This window comes from Temnothorax longispinosus, chromosome 11 (genome assembly GCF_030848805.1).
Source record: "Temnothorax longispinosus isolate EJ_2023e chromosome 11, Tlon_JGU_v1, whole genome shotgun sequence".
In the NCBI taxonomy this organism is placed as follows: domain Eukaryota; kingdom Metazoa; phylum Arthropoda; class Insecta; order Hymenoptera; family Formicidae; genus Temnothorax; species Temnothorax longispinosus.
Genome location: NC_092368.1, coordinates 9,667,766 through 9,690,230, shown reverse-complemented (window position 1 = coordinate 9,690,230; position 22,465 = coordinate 9,667,766). Strand labels below are relative to the sequence as shown.

At 36.5% G+C, this 22,465-nt stretch overlaps 2 protein-coding genes across 2 annotated transcripts; one reads left to right on the top strand and one right to left on the bottom strand.

Moving 5' to 3' along the window:
- The first annotated feature begins 7,232 nt into the window (after positions 1-7,232).
- On the top strand, positions 7,233-9,215 carry LOC139821479 (uncharacterized). The gene is made up of 5 exons (XM_071792522.1): positions 7,233-7,653; positions 7,749-7,925; positions 8,007-8,266; positions 8,348-8,468; positions 8,658-9,215. Exons 1-5 carry the CDS (start codon positions 7,566-7,568, stop codon positions 8,852-8,854), a joined length of 843 nt encoding a protein of 280 aa, XP_071648623.1. The 5' UTR covers positions 7,233-7,565; the 3' UTR covers positions 8,855-9,215.
- Positions 9,216-9,312: 97 nt separating this feature from the next.
- Positions 9,313-11,193, bottom strand: LOC139821478 (putative nuclease HARBI1). Its single transcript, XM_071792521.1, has 4 exons — positions 10,787-11,193; positions 10,427-10,567; positions 10,077-10,344; positions 9,313-9,969 (listed from the first exon to the last, which is right to left on the bottom strand). Exons 1-4 carry the CDS (start codon positions 10,987-10,989, stop codon positions 9,445-9,447), a joined length of 1,137 nt encoding a protein of 378 aa, XP_071648622.1. The 5' UTR covers positions 10,990-11,193; the 3' UTR covers positions 9,313-9,444.
- Positions 11,194-22,465: the final 11,272 nt, after the last annotated feature.

Genomic DNA, 22,465 nt, shown 5'->3' with positions numbered 1-22,465 from the left:
TAGCCATGAGCTTCATCTTAACTATTCCGAAATGAGCGGCATGAAGTTCCTCTAAAATTCTTTTTCGTAATGAGACAGGTATTACTGCTCTTTGGCCTCTTATAATGCATCCCGATTGTAGTGTAAATTCGACTTGATCTATATTAAATCTATTTTCCTTATGAACCGTATAACCTTCTTTCAAGCCTTGTAAGAGTGCTGCTAACGATTTATCGCGTTCAGTCTCACGAGCTAATTCTACACATGTAAACGTCTCAATTGAGTTAATTTCCGCGCAATCTGCTTCCTCAAATCCGTACGTTTTAACCGGGCGTAGGGGTAATCTAGACATTGCATCCGCGTTTGCGTTGTCTTCTGATTTTTTATACTTAATTTGAAAATCAAATGCTTGCAAAAAAATTGCATAGTGTTGCATGCGTGCGGCAGAGAACACTGGAAGGCCATTAGTTAGAGAAAAAATTCGTACTAACGGTTTGTGATCCGTAATCAGCGTAAACTTCCTGCCATATAAGTAGTAATAAAATTTCTTTACTCCGTAAATGATTGCATAAGCTTCCTTATCAATCTGTGAATATTTTTGCTGAGTCTCACTCAACATTTGTGAAGCGAATTGAATTGGCCGTTCTGTTCCGGCTGGGGAAATCTGCGAAAGTACCGCACCTACCGCGTAAGAGCTAGCGTCTGTTGCGAGTATTAACTGAAGTGTTGGGTCAAAGTGTGCCAGAACTTTGTCCGATTGTATTTCTTTCTTTACCGTATTAAATGCTTCCTGGCATTTTGTATTCCATTTAAAGGGTACATTATCCTTTAGCAAGTGATATAATGGGTGGAGTACTTTGCTTAAATTTTGAAAAAAACGACTGTAATAATTTACTAAACCCACGAAAGACTTTACTTCCGTTTTGTTAGTTGGTCTGGGAGCGTTTTGTATGGCCTCGATTTTACTGGTCGACTTACGCAGCCCTGTTTTATCTATTACGTAACCGCAATACTCAATTTTGTCTTGTAAAAACATGCATTTCTTTAAATTTACGCGAATGTTATGTTCGGATAATATTTTTAGTACCGCCTCAAGCCTTTGTAAATGTACTTTCCTGTTAGGCGCTGTGATCCTGATATCATCCAAGAAAACTCCGACTCCCTCAATGCCCTGTAACAAATTTTCTATTTCGCGCTGCCATACTGCCGGCGCGCTAGCAACCCCATACATTAATCTACAGCTTTCGTAAAGTCCGAAGGGTGTATTAAGTACCAGACATTTCCTACTGTCTTCGCTTACTTCCAGTTGTAGGTACGCTTCCCGTAAGTCTAATTTTGAAAATTCCGTACCCCCGTTCAGCGACGAAAACATTTCGTCAGTCGTTGGTAAAGGGTGCTGGTCCACGACCAAAAACGGATTTATTGTAATTTTGAAATCTCCACATAAACGAATTCCCCCGTTTGGCTTCGTTACCGGCACTATTGGTGTAGCCCAATCGGAATGTTGCACTTTACGTAATACCCCTTCTTTGACCAATTTATCAATTTCCTCCTTTACTTTAGGTAGCAATGCGTGAGCGATTTTTTGGCTTTTTGCGAACACGGGAGTAGTCCCCTCGCGTAATTTCAATTTAGCTTGTATACCTGTAATTTTCCCGATATCATCCTGAAAAATTCGCGAATATTTCTTTAAAAGTGCTTGCACATCATCAGTATCTACTTGAGCGATCTCACCCAAATCTACATTTAATTGCCTGATCCATTCTCGGCCTAGTAAAGGTTTCCTTTTCCCTTTAACTACATACATTTCGAGGTTATTTGTAATACCCTTGTAACATACACTGACATTAGAAACTCCTAACATCTCGAGTTCCGTACCGCAATATGTAACTAGTCTAAGCGTAGTCGAATGTATCTGTACATCTTTGAAAAACTTCACGAATTGTTCTTCGCCTATAAGACTTACGGCTGCACCGCTATCTACTTCAAACTGAATATTGACTTTATTTACTTCAACGTTTACCATAAATTTCTCTCGAAATGTCGCATGCTCGGTGTCAGCCAGGCAAATTACTTCGATCTGATTCGTTTGATTACCATCTTTTTTCGCTTTCATGCATACTTTCTTTAAATGACCTTTTACTTGACAATAATTACAGATTACCTCTTTCTTATCGCAATTATTCGCTAAATGCTTATCTGAACCACATCTATAGCAAGTTTTGTTATTACTCTGATTTTTATTTTCTTTTGTGTCGACCTGAGTTTTACGATTTTTATTTGGGAATTTAACCTTACTCTGCTTCTTATTTGTATTTACGCTATTCACGCTCGCTGCGTTGGACTTCTGTAATTGTGCCGCGTCCCGCGCCGAAACTTCCATACCGACTGCGATTTCCACTGCCTTGTCCACCGTGAGGTCTCTGCATTCGAGTAGGCGTCCTTGTATTCTTTCCGACCGCAGGCCGAAAACGAATTGGTTCCGCAGCGCCGTGCGCAAGTAGTCCCCGAATTTACAATGAAGCGCCAGCTTCTGGAGGGCCGCCATGTATTCCTGCGCTGTCTCCCCCTCTCCTTGGCGTCGGCGTCGTTGCAGAAATCGGAAATTTTCCGCTATTTCCAAAGGTTCCGGGTTGAAATGGTTCTTCATTATAGCCACCAATTCTTCGTATGTCTTTGTAGTCGGTTCCACCGGTGCCAATTTATCGCACAATAAGTCATATGTTTCTGGACCCATGTAATGAAGTATAATAAATAGTCCCTTCTTGGTGGCACCGGCACATTGAACACTCCAAATGCACTTTCCAGTCTTTTCGTCCAACGGTCAAACGTTGTCTTTGACGCATCGAATGACTCAATAGAGAAAACTTGCTGGAACGTAGTGGTTTGCCCTGTATTCGGCATTTTGCACTAGTCGTATTTCGTACTGCGCAACAATGTATGTAGGAAGTCTGCAGTACTTGCACTTGGATTCGTAACGTCCTCGTCGCCACTTATTATGTACGTGAGCAGGTAGTAAGTCACACAATGTATACAATAAGTCGTCTTTATTGCGTGCGAGGCAGCGGTCATACGACCGAGTCGGCTGTTACAATATGTCTGCCCGAAGGCTCTCATTCTTTTTGGCGGGACCGGAAACTCACTATCGTGCCCTCTTGCGGTTGCACTCTTATGGCTATCGTGCCCTCTCGCGGTTGCACTCTCAGGGCGGTTTATTCAACTTACGAACATAACAAAAGTCATTTCAAGAAAAGAGATCTCCGAAATGTTTTTTATCAGGAAATGCAAATGCACGATCAACCTCCAGAAGGATACGGAGAATTTGCCTGCGATATATGATCGAGTTATCGAGGCCGTGTAATATAGGTCTCCGAGTTCGGCTTGTTTTGCAGTATTTTTAGAACACATCTTAATTCGTTTAGTTTCTGATTTTGGTTAGTCCTACGGTGCTTTTGGAACGCGTCTTAATGTATTTATTTGTCATTGTTGTTATTATTGTGACTTTAACTATGGCACGGTATGGATATAATGGAGAAAATGTACACTGTAATTTTCTTTACATTTTTACAATTTTTACAATTTTTACATTTTATATTTTCATTTTTTTTGACGCACCAAACAATTTTGACATTTTTCCCGCTATTACATTTGACATACTTATATCTGACATATTCGTTTTTAGCTTGGCGTTTGCACGATGTAGTTAGGATACAACGTCTGACGACGCATGATGGCTAATGTTGCGTATTAAATTATAATATCTTGCTTGAGAAGGACCAGATTATGGCTGAAACGTTATGAGTTAGAATAAATGTGAACTGGCCAGTCAGGTCGCTTAATTTCAGATTTTATGAAAATAAAATTCTTTTTCGACAGTGAACACGCTGGCTAAGTTTTATATCAATCTGTGCACTAGTTTCGTAGGTGGCCATATTGCAAATTTGGCCATAGTACTATTGCCATATTATCACACCAGGACTACACTCACACACAAATACACACACATACGCAGAATCGCTCATACGCACAATAGCACCGCTCATATACGAATATACACAAAGGGTAGAATTTTTTAATAAAGCACTATTATTGACCTTTGACCTCCCGTATCTCGAAAACTGTCCATTTTTTTACATCAGGCCCATTAGGACTTTTGATCATTAGGACGTCATGAACTATATCATACAGTTTCAGCAAATTTGTCGGGTGGCCATTTTTCCATAAAATGTGTGCGGGATCTTTTTTTAAAATATCTCTTTTTTATTGTTTTTTTTACAACAATCAATTTCTTTCATTATTCTACGTATAAAAGTGTAAATGTAAAGTCATCGAAAAGTGAATACTTTGCGAGATATATTGTTTTATAATTTATATTAAAAATATAATAAAATTTTAAATATCTCAGGAAATTCTTAACGAAAGAGAGCTTTATTAGAGCGTGTTGAAAACGTCTCGACGAGATCTACAACTTCTATCTCGAGAAAAAAATCAAGTTCCATTTAAAAAATTAGTCGCCTTCAAAATTTCTTGAAAACGACGACATCTACGACATGATTCACATCGGAATCATGTGTCTTCTTTTATACTAAACAACTTTTGTCTGAAACATTTTTTGGCGAAACTTTCGAAAACATCCATACTCAGATTTAGGTCAAATTTTGTAAATAGGTTTCATTTAGATAAAAAAAGTCATATACCAAAAGGATTTTTAGCAACTCAAAAATTAGGTAACTTTTTTAACATTTTTAATCTACTGCCTCCACGCATACACTTAGAACTAACTCAGTATATTACAAACCAAAACAGCTTGCAAGTAATGTAAACAACCGTAAAGTCATAGTAGTCATACCCGTCAAAGTCATAACATAAGCTATGACGTCACAAGTCGCGTCCGCCACCCGGACGAGCTCGGCCAAGGGGAAAGTCGGTGCTTCCTCGCTCGGAGCGGGGAAGGGCAATTGTGTTACCATTAACTAGTTTTTAAGTTTCTTAGGGGGATTGCCGGTGGTGACAAAGACCCTGTATGTAACAACCGTGAGCCGCCACGAGGGAGAATTGGGAGGACCAGGGCTGAGAGACGTGGCTGCCGGTCGGGTTGCGTCCGGACCTCCCCGCAAGCAGCGTCAAACAGCCCTACCGCCCCCCCGCAGTTTAAAAACCGAGACGCCTGGGCGAGACGTCCTGACGTAGTGCCAGAGAGGCCAGGGTGCCGAAGCGCGGAGCGAGGGAACGCACGACCTAAGGGACCGCCGGCGCGCGTGGCCATGGCTCGACCAGCCTGGCCCACGCAACGCCGGCCCAATAATCGCGGCCTGGACAGTCGGATTAATTTGAAAGAGCCGCGCCAAGGCGGATGAAATTCGAGCGGCGCCACAGCAGAGAAGAGGCGCTAGAGGCGGGGAGGAGCGCTAGGATCGGTGGAAACACGACCGGCGCGTTGCTGCGTAGCGGGGAACTGGCGCGATCCGGGCAGGCCACTGTCGACTCACTGTCGTGCCGGACAGAGTGAGGAGGACACCTGGGAGCTGCCGATCCGGACCTCCGGCGAGAGACATCGTTTGTAAGGTCACCACTCTGGCGTCCCCGCGGTATTGAGGATTCGTTCGAGGCGACGGCCCCGCTCGCGTAGTAAGCTACCTCTTGCGATACCTTCGGGAGAAAGAGCCTCTATTATACCTGGCGCTCTGCCTGGTCGAAGGCGGGATAGGGATTCTCAAAGGCCGGGGCCCCGCCGAGAGCGAATCCTCACGTAAGTAAGGTTCACCTGAGCCCTCCCCGAGAGCGCCGTCGCGGCCGACAGTCACGCGTCGTATTCGTGTAATCGTGAGTGAATGGTCGTGGATTAGTGTGAGAGTCAGTCTGCGTATTTCGTATGGTATGCGTGATAATTTCGAGCTGCGGATGTTGTGTAAGTGTAAGATATTGTGTTCTGTAGAATACCCTGGGGTAAGACCGTCGAGCCGTGGGATTGGCGTGGGGCCGTGGAATCACCGGGTTTCGTTGGGAGTCGGGAGCGAGTGAAACGGAAAACTTCGGGATTCGCGCGGCAAGCCGCGGAATCGTCCGCGACTCACAAGGGGACCTTCAGGCTAACAGATTTTTGTTTTTTTTTGTACTTACTGTACTTGAGGGTCATCACCCGGACATCAATTTCCCAAAGTATTAAGGCGCGCTTTTCAGAAAAACTCGAGAAAATCGACTTTGAAGAATTCCGAGCGCGTTATATGTACATAGAATTTTAATTTTAATGTAAAATTTATCAAATCATATTTAATCATGGTTTTCAATAAAAAACTTACATCTTCTTATTTTGAATTGCCACTCGCTTGAAACATCGTACTTTATATTCAAGTAATTTTGAAATCGAATACTTATAATAAATTAAAATTTTGGTACAAAAATGAAAACGTCAGGTAGGAAATAAAATACTTTTATATTTTTGAAAATTACGAGAAAATACAGCGCAAAAATGATATTAATAAAAATATTGTTTAATTTTTAATTATTAATTATTAATTTTTAATTATTAAACAATATTTTTATTAATATTATTTTTGCGTTGTATTTTCTCGTAATTTTCAAAAATATAAAAGTATTTTATTTCTTACTTGACGTTTTTCATTTTTGTATCAAAATTTTAATTTATCATAAGTATAAAATATATTGTATACAGTCGTTTTACTGTAAAACGACTGTATACAATATGTTTTATACTATATATTTCATATCATATAATTCACTTTTAAAAATTAAACAATATTTTTATTAATATCATTTTTGCGCTGTATTTTCTCGTAATTTTCAAAAATATAAAAGTATTTTATTTCCTACCTGACGTTTTCATTTTTGTACCAAAATTTCAATTTATTATAAATATTCGATTTCAAAATTACTTGAATATAAAGTACGATGTTTCAAGCGAGTGGCAATTCAAAATAAGAAGATGTAAGTTTTTTATTGAAAACCATGATTAAATATGATTTGATAAATTTTACATTAAAATTAAAATTCTATGTACATATAACGCGCTCGGAATTCTTCAAAGTCGATTTTCTCGAGTTTTTCTGAAAAGCGCGCCTTAATACTTTGGGAAATTGATGTCCGGGTGATGACCCTCAAGTACAGTAAGTACAAAAAAAAACAAAAATCCGTTAGCCTAAAGGTCCCCTCGTCAGATAGTTTGGTTTCGGGGCGAGGACGATCGTCTGCCGAAGGTTCGGCATGGCGAGGCCGACCGAGGGGTGCGTTCCACTTATCGACCGCAACGCTCGCAACACCTCCAAACCTGTTCCACATAACGACCGCGATCGTCGTGGTCGCGTTCAAAACGTCATAAGTGACGTCATTGATCGCGACCGCATCGAGCTCACGGCGCTCATGGTTCGTAGGTGGGTCGGCGCGGTCGTTCAGGTTAGATAAGGTTAGATTCGCGAACTGGTAGCACGCTTTGAAGTAACCTCGCTCCAGGGGGCATAAGATATTGATATTTGTGTCTCGGCAGAAATCAGGTGCCAGGAAAATTAAAGAAGAAGAAGTAGAAGATCGTTCAGGTTATTTCTTTTTGTGTTAACCCGGGGCTATATATAATGGAAAAAGTTTCTTTATATGACCCGGAAAAGGATATAGTAGTAGATATTAATCTTTCTCCGGAAGATTTTTTACGTGCACAGCAAGGTAAGTTATATGTTTTTGAATATTATGAAACATTAACATACTTAACCTTTGTTAAATAATATTTTATATTTTAACGTAATGTTCTCTGATTTTAGACATGACCTTTGCAACATCTTTATTAAATGCAGCTTTAAAAGAAAAAGATTCGAAAAAAAATGTGGAAAATTCTATCGAATTAGTTCCAAGCCAACAAACCATTTCCACGATGGGTCAAGAATCGGCACAAACGGAGACGAATACCGAAATGAATATAAGTAACACTGAAGACAGTGGTACGTTAAAGCATTTGTTCATTCAGTTTTTAATAAACATTGATTTAAGTAATTGATTACATTATTTAATGTTCATTTCAGGTTCTACCTATAGGTGGTCAACAGCTGCTGTGCTGTTACTGTTAGAAACATATAAAACGTTTCAAGATAAGTTTAGCAACGGAAAATATTCACACAAAAAGATCTGGGAAGAAATTAGTGCAATTCTTGTGGAAAAAGGACATACAATGACAGGACCACAATGTGCGGCAAAACTAAGAAGCCTGAAAAAAGCATACAAAAGCACGAAAGAGCATAATAATCGATCGGGCAATGATAGGCGACCTTGGCAGTTTTATGAAGTAAAACTGGATTAAAAATATAGTAAAAAGGTTTATTCAACATTTTATTTCCTCTATTGCTAATACACATATTCTTTGTAGGTTATGGATGAAATGTTTTCAAAAAGAGCTTGGTGCTCTCCAGTTGCTGTTGCATCATCAACGGGACTTTCTATTAAGCAGGAAAAAGCTGCAGAATTTGTCGATATAGATTCTACATCTGGTAAGTTTATGATTATTATTTTATTATTATTAGTATTAGTTTATTATTATTAGTTTATGAATGGTTTATTATAATTTTTTTAGTTTTAAATCTGATTATTTTTATAATTGTCACACTGCATTTATTCAGTTTAAATGATAAATATCTGAACTATTTAAATTTTATTAAAATATTTAATAATTTTTTTAGAGCTATCAACAGAAAGTGAGCAGAAAATGTGCAAAAGAACAGAGACATCGAAAGGAAAAGAAAACGTGTGCAGTCTTTTAAAAAGAAGGCTACATCAAAAAACTGAACAAGAGGAAGCAAAAGCCAAAAGGCATAAAGAAAGACTGGAAATGGACGAGAAATTTCTTGCAGTTTTGAATAAATTTGTTGAGAAATAAGTAATACTTAACGTAAGAAACTACAACATTTTCTCGTTTATTTTCAAATTGTAGTACAAATAATAAGACTGTTTGTTTTACTTATGTTATTTTTTGTATTATTTTTAATGTTTTGTTTTGTGATACCTCACACTGAGTCAATTGTAATAATTATTTTGTGAGGGAAAAAAATTTTATTTTGTATGAAATTAACATGTTATATATTGAGTATCGATATTAAGTTATGTTACATGTTATTTACAATCCAAAGTTGTATTACAACATTTAAGTTCATTTCACACTCGTTAAAGCAATTAAAATTAACAAAACAGTTCGCATATTTTCTTACATTTTTATTTTTATAATTAGATTAAGGTTAAAAATTGTTAAGGGTTAAAAACTGTAAGGTTAAAAGCTGGATAAAGGTTAAAAACTGTAAGTTTAAAATTAAATAAAGAACAATAAAACATTTGTTTCAAACTTTCAAGTAATGTTTTAATATTTAATGACATTTTTATTTAGTACATAATTTAGTACATAGTAAGAAAAGTACATGTATTATTTAAAAAATTCATATATACAAAAACTAACACAATAATGATTTTTTAATCTTATAATAAAGTGTGCATAATCAAATTTCTTTTGGCAACTCCGCCAGCATTCTGTCTTCTTTGCAAATTTTCTTCAGCTCTGTTGCATTCTTGTAAGGCTGGGGGTATGGTGATAACTTCGGGTATGTCATCACTTCTTAATGTACAGATATTATGGACTACGCAACAAGCTATCACATATTCCGCCATTAAGTCCACTCTTGACATAGGCAAACAGTGCAATAGACTTCTCATGCGCCCTTTCAATAAACCGATGCACCTCTCGACTGTAACTCTGGCTACAGACATGCGATAATTATAATTGTTTTGTGCCTCTGTTAGGTGTCCATTGTCTCTAAAGGGAGTCAATAAGTGTTGATGAATCTCGTATGCCGCATCTCCCAATAAATGACTGTCTGCTGGGAATTTCTCTTCATCATTTAAATAGTTTGCTACCTCAGATTGGCGAAAAACTCGTTGATCATGAACTGACCCAGGATGCCCAGCATAACAGTGTGTGATCAAAGTTCTGTGATCACACACTAACTGTAAATAAATACATAATGTAATAAATACATAATACAAAACAAACGTACATAATGAAACATTTCTAAAAAATTGTATTTGTGATCAACAGATTTAATTGTTATTACCTGTAACTGTATCGAATGGAATCCTTTACGGTTGATGTAATCGACATGGTTTTCTTTTGGTGCATCAATTCGAATGTGGGTACCATCAATGGCCCCAATGGTATTTGGAAATCCACTGCTTTCTTTAAATCCTTGCATAACCCTTATAGCACGATCACCAGTAGGCCACTTAATAAATGTTGACGAATTTAAAAAAAGTGCACGGGTAACCCTTCGCACAGCTCGAACAGCAGTTGCTCTTCCAACATTGAATCTATCGCAAACAGATCTTTAAAAAAGAAATTTATTAAATATTTTTTATTGTAAATTAACAATTATTCATTGCATTATTTTGAAAATTTATATTGTACCTGTAAGAGTCCATGGTTGCCATTTTCCAAATAGCTATCATTAATTGATGAGAAGCTGGAATCATAGGACATCCTTTTGTTTTTCTGGTCAAATACGGTCTCAGCATTTCTAACAGATATTGAAAAGTCGCTTTTGACATTCTATAAACAAAAAGAAATGTTAATATCAACAATTTGTATGTGTAAGCATGTGTGGATAATTGGCAATAAAGTTATGTAAAATAAATATATATTTTATAATATATTTATTGTACATAACTTTATTTCCAATTATCCACACATGCTTACACGTACAAATAATATTTTTTATAATATAATATATTATAAAATAAAATAAAACGTATATGTTTATTTACTAACCTGAAATGACTCTTGAAATCGTGTCCCATGTAACGAACCACAACATTATCGACATAATTTTGAATTCGTGGACGATGTTTACGCTTTTCTCTTTTAAATAATAACACATTCCATTCGTCATCAGAACTCGATGAATCTTCACTTGTGTCACAATTTCTGTAGCGCAGCACTATTATTTTGATGGTATTCATCTTGGCATCCATCTCACTGCACAAAACTCATTCCACTTAAGATTTCGCTCGTAGCGCCCACAAGTTAATGGAACGGCAAATATCACGGTCGTGGTCGTAGTCGTTGCGGTCGATAAGTGGAACGCACCCCTAGAGTTGGGTAATGTGAGGCGAGGACGCTCGTCTGAAACGAGGACGCTCGTTTGCGTATCGTCAAGTCGGCGCGTGATTTAGATTTGTGAGCATTGCGTCAAACATATTATTCCGTCTTTCCTATCGCGGGTATGTGTGCGTATTGCGTGAATTACGTCGTGGCGTGAGTCTTTCGTGAGTATTGGTGCGTCTGTCGTGAATATTCGTGAGTATTTCGTGGGTTAAGTCGTTGCGTGAGTATGTGTGAGTATTTCGAGTATGCGTGTGTGTAAGTCGTTGTGTGAATGTTCGGATTCGTGAATTCCTCAAACATGTTATTCTGTCTTTCTTATCGCTGATTCGAAAATTAGTGTATTTACCCTATTTTTAATTATTCTGTCTCCCTTACCGCCGATTCGAAGATTATTCAATTCACCCTATTTTTAATTATTCTGTCTCCCTTACCGCCGATTCGAAGATTATTCTATTCACCTTATTTCTGACTTCAAAAATGTTTTTCAATCTTTGACCACATTTCTGTCTCTGATTTCACCTATGTTACATCAATGACTATATTTCTTTCTTTGATTTCAAATATATGTTATTCTATTTCTGTTAAATTATATTCGATTAATTGTGTCACGCCTCCTCTCCAAATCTCCACGAACAAGAAGCTACACCCTGAGGTATCGTAGGAAATATCGCTCTGTATAGAGTAGAGTACGGTGGTGCGATCCGTCGCACCTGGCGCCCAATTATTTTGTGTCTCAGCAACTTCGCGTCAATCCACGATGGCCCTTCTCCGGATAGCGAGACCGGGGAAAAAAGCGTCGCAAAGCATTATTGGCGAAACTTCAGAAAATCAGAAACGTTGTCAATCCATGTGGCAACTTGCGTGGAAAGTGTATGCGTAAAGGCAGTAGGTTCCGCCCCCTGCGGGGGGCTCCACCTCTCAAAAAACTAACTTAACCCAACTCAATTGTTGTGTGGATGGAAAAGTGTGGACTTTCCACGCGTAGAAAGTTGTAAACCCATGTGGCAACTCGTCTAGCGTGGAAAGTGTATGCGTGGAGGCAGTAGGTTAAAAATGTTAAAAAAGTTATTTAACTTTTGAGCAGTCCATTTTTTTGTATTATTATTTTCCATATTTTTTTTGAGGTATTTGCCTGCATTGATTAAAATAACTCATCCTGTATAATGTATATTTATATTTTATAGATTGAAGAGAATATGGTTACCAGTTTATTGAAAATAAATCGTTAATCTTTGTCAATATTAAGATTAATATCAAGATTAAAATCAAATTACACCGGCACACAAAAAAAATGTAGAGTGCGAAAACTGCCACATGGTAGGTTCTATTCCTTGCGATGTATCTAAAGACCTGAAAGCAGTCCCACCTCGAGATTTGCTCTTGATTCCATTCTACAGGCCTGGTGAAGGGGTGAAGTTTGAAAAATTGGTTCGATTTTTTGGAACCTCATACTTGCTGCAAACGAAGCAGAAGCAATTCGCGTTATCTATACAATCGTGCAAATAGTTACGGTTACATGATAACGACGCCCGCGGTCCCGCTTTCCCAACCTGATCGGATAGGCCAGTCAAATCAGACAAAAAAAGGCTTTTGCTCGAAAATGATGCAAATTTTTTTATTCCTTTTTATGCGTGTTCCGGGTGTTTAGAAAAGCTTATTTATGAGTTGTCGTGTTATTTAACCCAGAGCTTTTTGAGGGGGGAAGGGGAAACCAAAATTTTCGCGGTTTTTTGCATTTATCTCGTTTCAATTAATAGATAGCACTTTTTTGCTCCTGAGAAAGTTGTAGGGCTTGAAAAAACGAAAAAAATAAGCGGTGACTCGTTCCGATTCGTCAAAAATTGAACCCAGGAGAGCCTCCGGAAGTCGCGCGTGTCGAGCCGAGCGTTCGGAACTCGGCGCGTTTTTCGCTTCTGTCTCTGGCTCGACCCGCGCGACTTCCGGAGGCTCCCCTGGGCTCAATTTTTGACGAATCGGAACGAGTCACCGCTCATTTTCTTCGTTTTTTCAAGCCCTACAACTTTTTTAGGAGCAAAAAAGTGCTATCTATTAATTGAAACGAGATAAATGCAAAAAACCGCGAAAATTTTGGTTTCCCCTTCATCCTCAAAAAGCTCTGGGTTAAATAACATAAAAACTCATAAATAAGCTTTTCTAAACACTCGGAACACGCATAAAAAGGAATAAAAAAGTTCGCATCACTTTCGAGCAAAAGCCTTTTTTTTTGTCTAATTTGACTGGCCTATCCGGTCAGGTTGGGAAAGCGGACCGCGAGCGTCGTCATCATGTAACCGTAACTATTTGCACGATTGTATAGATAACGCGAATTGCTTCTGCTTCGTTTGCAGCAAGTATGAGGTTCCAAAAAATCGAATCGATTTTTCAAACTTCACCCCCTCACCAGGCCAGTAGAATGGAATCAAGAGCAAATCTTGAGGTGGGACTGCTTTCAGGTCTTTAGATACATCGCAAGGAATAGAACCTACCATGTGGCAGTCTTCGCACTCGACATTTTTTTTTGTGTGCCGGTGTTATTTAACTTATTAAAATTATATTTTTTAAGATATAATAATTATCTTTCAATTGTTTAAAAACAATATATTATAAATTAAATTAATAATAAAAATAAATATTTTTATTTTAATTTAAAATTTTAAAATTTTATAATTTTATTTGAAAACAAAAATTACTTGAAATAACTTTACTAATAGTGTCAATTTCATTTTATAAATATAACAAATATTATAAAATAGCTGTTTATCAATTTGACAATAGAAATTACGTAAATAGTACCTTAAACCATTTTACATCTTCAGTCAGTTGGTGACATAACTTTAGAGGTGCCGGTTGCTGAAATGGATCAGGATCGTCCACCAATCCTACAAAACTGATTGAAAACAGGGTAATTATTTACAATAACTAACACAGCTCAGATTACTTTGACCTTGACATATGTTATCAAGGACATGATTCTGAGTAACTTTTCCTTATAACTTAATCGGCGGTCGCTGCTTATTAAAAAGTTATTAACAAATAAAGTTTGACAAATACAGTATTTATTTTGAATCGCTTGACTTTCGATGATGAACATGTCGCAGCCACATGGTGTACAAACACAAGTATTTAAGTGTTTAAAGCGCGTCAACTAACCTATGTAGGTTAGTGACGCGCTTTAAACACTTAAATACTTTTAAAGCGCGTCACTAATCTATACGCCAAAGGCGCGTCTATGGGGGGGGGGGGTGCGGGGGGCGAAGCCCCCTTTGCCCACGCATGTACTTTGATATATTATATAGGATATCTTGGATGAAAGCTAATTGTAAGTAATATGCATTATAAGTATACATACGTTTTTTAACGATATCTTAAAAAATACAAGCGACCCTCAAATTTTATCAACAGTTTTAGATTTGGGGGGTAAAAATACATAGAAGTTACCTCTTTTCAATTGATTTCTCGTTGGGGCCCTAATTGTAAATATTTACCGGGGCTACCGCACCTCCTCTGAAAGCAGGGGGGTGTGGGTGAACCTTGTTTCGCGTGAAAAGTGTATGCGTGAAATATTTCGACATATTTCTTAGTCATTTATGTCTTCCAATACTCAAAATAGCTGCTATATTTCTTAAATTTTTTTTATTTATAACTTTTTAATAAACAATGACCGCCGGCTGAAACCTTCTGAAGGTCACTCAAGAAGGTGCCCTGGTAACCATATCCGATAGAAAACGATTAAAAACGGCTATATCTGTATCGTTTTTAATCGTATCTTATCGGTTCTATCGTTTAGAAGACAGATAAAACATTAATCGAATCGAATCGGTTTCTATCGTTTTAGGTCCGAATAAGAAAATAACTATACAAATTTTATAGTTATGAATCGTTTTCTATATGTACAATTATTGCCCGTCTGAATCAATCGTATATACACGATATAATATGTATCGTTATTTATGGTAATAATTTTACCGTATGCATTAATACGGATATATAAGAATAAAATGATAGACATCTTATCGATATTTATATGACTTAACCGAACCGATACATCTATCGTTTCTTATCAGGATTTTCTGACATACAACTTATCATCTTCTTTATGGCAGCAAATCGGTTCGTTTTCTATCGTATATTAATGATATAAATTGAGTCGTTTGAAAACCTTCTACTTTGCATATGTTTTTATATATGTTTAAAACGATAGACATCTCGTCGATATTTATACGACTTAACCGAACCGACACATCTATCGTTTCTTATCAGGATTTTCCGACATACAACTTATCATCTTCTGTACGGCAGCAAATCGGTTCGTTTTCTATCGTATATTAATGATATAAATTGAATCGTTTGAAAACCTTCTACTTTGCATATGTTTTTATAAGGTTAATACGATAGACATCTCGTCGATATTTATACGACTTAACCGAACCGACACATCTATCGTTTCTTATCAGGATTTTCCGACTGACAATCATCTTCTGTACAACAGCTAATCGTTATCTATCGTATATCAACGATATTAACCGAATTGTTTAGAAGCAGCAGACGGAAAAAATTTCTATGAAAATCATATTTTGTGAATACCCAGACAGCACCAAGTCCAAAATCGGGACATAACACGTCTTTTAGATGCTTTTTAGACGTCTTATGTCCCGCTTTTGGACATGCGTGCTGTCTGGGTATTTATAAAAATTTTTCGATTTTCATACATCTAATAATTCAGATATATGAAAAACTATAAATAACTACAATTTTTTATACTTTTTCACAGAAAGCTATGGATTTTTATGAAAAATTAAGTTAAATATACTAATTTCTACGCGTGCTGTTTTTACGCCAGAAGAGCTGAATCAATTTTGATACTTTTTTATAAAATATTATGAAAAATAATTTTAACTATATGTTAGATAAATTTTTACGGAATTTTTAATAATAAATTAAACGCCAGTCTGTAATTAATCTTAATTTATTAGAAATATATTTTATATAAGTGTACAAATATGAAGAATTATGAACAGATACATTTTGTTTTTTTAACTGATAATGAAAGTGATATATTAATATATAGTTATAATGTTTCAAATTAGTTCGGCATTGTACAAAGAAATTTGTCACATTTCATTTCGACGACCACAAGTTTACGTTTTATCAACTGAATCGGAATTATTTTTTCATCTTGTGCTTCGCTAGTAACTTGTAACATATGATTTATTCTTAATTGATTAGACCGCAGGCATGGTTGTCAGAACTTTACAAACGACAAAGCAACATTTATTTACAATAATAAAACTTAATATTTCGATAATTGTATCATCGTCTAATTGTACTACAGAATCGTTGGTTTTAATAGTTTTACTGTACGCTGCAGTGTGGAGCACAATTCCGCTAAATATGCACCTTTCATATACATGTACCTCTTTATTATTCATGAAATTCTTATAATAGTTACTATGACACTTTAACAAGCTATAATATTTATCCGCATTTTGTACTAATTTTGGAGCACCTGAAAAGCACCTCCCAAGTATTTTGCAACGTGAGTTTCTGATAGAATACCGTAAATAAACGATTCACTAATTATATTAAAAACGATAGAAACTGATGTGCAGCTGAGAAGACATTTACGATAAGATTCCAAGTATTTTGTAACGTGAGTTTCTGATAGAATACCGTAAATAAACGATTCACTAACCATATTAAAAACGATAGAAACTGATGTATTGTTGATAAGACATTTACGATAGGATCCCAAGTATTTTGCAACGTGAGTTTCTGATAGAATACCGTAAATAAACGATTCACTAATTATATTAAAAACGATAGAAACTGATATATAGCTCATAAGATATTTACGATAGGATTCCAAGTATTTTGTAACGTGAGTTTCTGATAGAGTACCGTAAATAAACGATTCACTAACCATATTAAAAACGATAGAAACTGATGTGCAGCTGAGAAGACATTTACGATAAGATTCCAAGTATTTTGTAACGTGAGTTTCTGATAGAATACCGTAAATAAACGATTCACTAACCATATTAAAAACGATAGAAACTGATGTATAGTTGATAAGACATTTACGATAGGATCCCAAGTATTTTGTAACGTGAGTTTCTGATAGAATACCGTAAATAAACGATTCACTAACCATATTAAAAACGATAGAAACTGATGTATAGTTGATAAGACATTTACGATAAGATCCCAAGTATTTTGCAACGTGAGTTTCTGCGCGTGTGAGCGTACGTGCACTAGGTGTAGTCTCTCTCTCTCTCTCTCTCTCTCTCTCGCTCTCTCTCTCTTTCTCTCTCTCTCTCGATTATAGTGGAAGCTAGCGCTAGTTGGTATGAGGCAATATTGAGAACAGAAAGATTAAACATTAATTGGAATAAATGTAGAGTTACTGATTTTGTAAGAGTGCTGAGATGTTATAAATGCTGGGGGTTCTGGCATATGGCGAAAGAGTGCAAGAAGGAGGAAACGTGTCTACACTGTGCAGGGAGCCACGAATCAGAGAGATGTGTGATAAAGGATAAAATAAATGAAATTAAATGCGTTAATTGTATAGCAAGAAATAGGTTCATCAAGGAAGGTAAACTAGATATTAGTCACAGAGCTACGGATAAATGCTGTCCATGTTATGTGAGTGCTCTCAAAAAAGAGAGACAGAAAACGAAATACGAAAGCGAGTATTGACAACAGTGGAATGGAGTAGATCAAACAAATAAAGATATAATGAATAGTTTAATAGTCTTAAATATACAAGGTTTATTACGTCATTATGAAGAAATAGTACATTTTATAATTAAAGAGAAGCTAAGTATATGTTGTCTGACTGAAACACATATAGGAAGTGAGGTGGAGAGCAGTGAAATTGAAATACCTGGATATAATATAGTGAGATGTAACTCTAAGTCAAGAAAAACTGGAGGGGTTATAATATATCTGAAAAGGTATATTAAGTATGAAATATTGGACAATAGGGAATGTGAACTGAATTTGTGGACAGTTACATTAAATTGTATTATTGATAATGTTAGACGGAATAAGATATGAGAATGATTTAGAGATAGCTGATAAACTAAATAAATATTTTATTGAAAGTATTGATGAAACTGTTGAAAGTATAGAAATAGGGGATGAAAAGTTTTGTGACTACTTAGGTAATAAGGGAGAAGGTGTGATGGAGAGTTTTGAGGAAATAACAAATGATGAATTATCAAAGATAGTTAGAAAGTTAAAACGTAAAAGTGGGACGGATGAGGGTATTAGTACAATAGTTTTACAATGGGCATATGAAACAATGAATGGAATATTTTTGGAGGTTTGCAATATGTCTCTAGCCAAAGGGGTCTTTCCGTCGGAGTGGAAATGTTCTACTGTTGTACCGATACCTAAAGTAACAGGATCAATGCGAAAAATTTGCGACCGATTAATATGTTGCCAATGTATGAGAAGGTATTAGAAACCGTAGTAAAATCGCGATTAGATAAATTCTGTGAGGAGCACAATATTATTACCGATTGCCAATCGGGCTTCAGAAATAGCTACTCGTGTGAAACTGCGTTACAAAGTGTAATATCTGAGTGGAAATTAGCAATAAGTAAAGGTAATAAGATTGGAGTTGTTTTTCTGGACTATCGTAGAGCTTTCGAGACAATAGATAGAAAGATATTAATTGCTAAATTGGAATTTCTTGGATTTGAAGGAACGGTTATCTCTTGGTTACAAGATTATGTGAATAATAGAGTACAAAGGTAAAATATAAGAATGTAATGTTTGAAGCAAGGAAGGTAAAAAATGGAGTACCCCAGGGATCAGTTCTTGGGCCTCATTTGTTTATATTATATATCAATGATATTGTAAACTTAACGATTCTTGGATGCAAAATTAGAATGTTTGCAGACGATACTATTGTATACTTTGAAAACTTAAGAATAGATGCTATTGAATATGTTATTAATAAGCAACTGGAGAAAATATATGGTTGGTTACGTGCAAATAAGTTGAAATTGAACGGGGAAAAGAGCAAGTTCATGTTACTAAGAAGTGGTAGATGCGAGGAAAATACGGAGTGTGATATAAGAATTGCGAACGAAAGATTGGAGCAAGTAAATGAATACAAATATTTAGGTGAAATGGTAGATGAGGTATTAACATTTGAGAAGCATGTGCAATATGTTATTAAAAAGATGAGTGCTAAGACACAATTTATTAGGAGAGTGGGTGTCGACCTATGATTATATGTAAGAAGCATATTGTATAAGGCAATTGTGGCACCACATATGGAATATTGCTCAACAGTATTTATAGGTTTGAGTAGAGTACAATTAGATAAATTGCAATTATGTCAAAATAGGGCAATTAAGGCAGTACTTAAATGTTCGATATATACCTCATGCGATGAAATGAGGAGTGTCCTAGGAATTATGAGTGTAGAAAAGAGAATTAAGTATAATGTATGTATATTTATGTATAAACTAGCTAATGGATTGTTACCGAGGGGGTTGTGTAATAAGATTGAGAAGGTAGGAGAGCGACATAAGTACAAAACGAGGCAAGTAAACCAATTACAAGTACAATTTAGAAAAACGCGAACAGGACAGAAAGATTTGTTTTATGATGGTATAAGGATTTATAATGAGTTGCCTGAGGAAATAAGAAATATTGATAATAATGTAAGCGAATTTAAAAGAAGATTGAAAGGAAAATGTATTTAAGTGAACTGTATTGTGTGTATTGTATGATAGCTAAAAGCTAATAAATGTATTCATTTATTCATTTATTCTCTCTCTCTCTCTCTCTCTCTCTCTCTCTCTCTCCCCCTTTATACTCTTCTCTACGCTCCCCGTGCCTTTCCATTTGCATCCCTGTTATGCGCCTTCTTCTCTCTCTTTTTCCTTCCTTCGGTCGAACGGCGGCCGACTTCTGAACTCTTCTGCTCTCAGCTCTCTTTGTAAATAATCTCTTTTCAGCTCATACCGTCCGACTTGTAAATCTTTCTTCTTCCTGCCTCTTCTGCGTACTCATCACTCCTTCTTCTCCCTTGCTATCTTACTTACATACTCTCTTCTTCTTGTCTCCTTTCCCTCACTTCTGAATACCTTGCGGTCTCCTCTTCTTCCAAAACTTCCAAAACTTTACGCCACATGCTCTCTCACCTAACTCTGTCCACAGAATGCTAGAGTCTGGCTTTCTCCTTTCACGTGCGTCGCTATAGAGCTATACAATACATTCCAGCTCACTTGCTTCCCTCTATCGATTCGCTGTCTTGATCGAACTATCGACTCTCGATCTCTCGCCCTTCTGCCACGCCGCCGCGCCGTCGATAACTCATCTCTCCACCTTGCCGACTCGCTTTTCCCGCCGTGCTCGGGCTTTCCCTCTCCTTGCTGTCACCTCCGATTAGCTGCTCCGTTCAGGTAAGTAACCGCCTTCCCCTTCTCACTCTCCTTCTCCGTCAACCTCCCCTCCCACTCTATCCTCCCCGGCCCTTTCCTTCGCCGCGTTCTCCTTTCGAAACCTCTCCGTCATCCTAACCTCTCTTCCTGACCTCTTCTTACTCATATTCCAGGAGCTTCACTTTGTTTTTATCCTCGCTTCCAAACACTCCGCCTTTTCTCATTGTCAGTCTCCTTCACACTTTCCTTCTATTCCGCACCTTTAGTCCTGGTCTACAATAAGTGCTTTAAGCCCTAAACCGTAAGAAATTGATCAATCACAGTAGAATGTGAGGAGAATACTCGACTGTGATTGGTCAATTTCTTACGGTTTAGAGCTTAAATACTCTTTAAAGCAAGGTTGTAGACCAGCACTTACTCTCCCCCCCCCCTAAAATCTTTTTCTTTACCTTTACCGTCCCCTTCTGCTTTCCAACTCGGCTCCCGCCGAGGGCTACAGGGGAACTCCGGGAGAAATTAATGTTGGCAGTAAATTTGGAAATAGTGTGAAATTTTACATTTTTTAATTTTATGCTGAAGAAGTCAAAAAATTATGTGGAAAAAAAGATTTTTCTGTTACTTATTTTTTTTTTTTTTTCTATCAAAGCAAATCAAGTATTCTTTTAACACATTGTACGCATCGATCAATTTGAACATACGGACTATAAAGAAATTATCACAACAAGTATGTGATTTTTTGTTAACCTATTCACTGCTTTAGACGAGAATACTCGCGCAACGATATCGCCCATCAGACGCTTTGGATGAGTTAACGAGTTTGTTAAGAAAACTAGTCAGACTCTCAGAAGTCAAGTCGTAAGCATTGTAATGTTGTTGTTCCATGCTTTCGAATTTATCATACAGAAAAACAAGTCAAATAAATTAGTAATTTTTCTTTATGCATTTTTTCCTTTTGACGTAGAACACCGTCTTTCCCGAGGGGGGTGGGGTAACTTCTGGTGCACGACTGCAACGTTTTCTTGCAACGAAAACATGCAACACTATAAATATTTCTCGAAAAATATTAAAAGAAAATATACGTTTTATGGATAGAGTGTCATTAAAGGAAGGTTGGTATTGAATTTGGTGATGATTAGTCAAGGGGTTACCATGCATTTTGTGATATTGAGCTGAATTTTTTGATGGACAGAATATCATTAAAGGAAAGTACCGGTATTGGCATCAATCGTTGAAGGGGTTACCGATTTATGTCTAGAAAAAAATGTTAAGTTATACATGTAATTTTATATAGAATATTATTAAAAAAAGGTTGGCATTTATTTTGACGAGAATTGGAGAAGGGGTTACCGATTTCTGCAAGAAATTTATACTTAACACTGGGAGGATCTTGTGTTGACATAAATTTGTCGTCAATCCAGGGATACCGATTTATGCCTAAATAGAGTATAAGTTATACATGTATTCTTATATAGCATCATTAAAGGAAGGTTGGTATTGAATTTGGCGAAGATCGTTGAAGGAGTAATCGATTTTTTCTTTAAAAGTGTATAAGTTTTCTAATTCCATTATATTCTTCAGTCTTTTCTACCCCTATTTCATACATAATACTTTTGGTTGATTAGACCCAGTTTTATTAGGTTTCTATGTATGTACGTATTCCTAGCAAATTCTAACGTATGTAACTCAAGAACTAATTAACCAAATTTTAAAGAATTATATATGAAATAAGGATGGAAAAGGCTGAAGAATATAATAGAATTAGAATAAAATTGCCAATATAATTAAAAAAAAGTGTACACATTAGAAATTTGCACATTTTTTTCGTATATAACTCAAAGAACTAATCAACCAATTTTAAAGAATTATATATAAAATAGGGGTAGAAAAGATTGAAGAACATAATAGAGTTAGAAAAAAATGCCAATATAATACAAATCAAACG

What these genes read in the sequence shown, in the direction of transcription:
- LOC139821479 (XM_071792522.1), top strand. Translation starts at nt 7,566, where the DNA reads ATGGAAAAAGTTTCTTTATATGACCCGGAAAAGGATATAGTAGTAGAT. An exon ending in AAGTAACACTGAAGACAGTG is followed by an intron (nt 7,926 to 8,006) that starts GTACGTTAAAGC and finishes TGTTCATTTCAG; the next exon opens with GTTCTACCTATAGGTGGTCA. An exon ending in GACCTTGGCAGTTTTATGAA is followed by an intron (nt 8,267 to 8,347) that starts GTAAAACTGGAT and finishes TATTCTTTGTAG; the next exon opens with GTTATGGATGAAATGTTTTC.
- LOC139821478 (XM_071792521.1), bottom strand. Translation starts at nt 10,989, where the DNA reads ATGGATGCCAAGATGAATACCATCAAAATAATAGTGCTGCGCTACAGA. An exon ending in GATTTCAAGAGTCATTTCAG is followed by an intron (nt 10,568 to 10,786) that starts GTTAGTAAATAA and finishes TTTTGTTTATAG; the next exon opens with AATGTCAAAAGCGACTTTTC. An exon ending in TCCATTCGATACAGTTACAG is followed by an intron (nt 9,970 to 10,076) that starts GTAATAACAATT and finishes ATTTATTTACAG; the next exon opens with TTAGTGTGTGATCACAGAAC.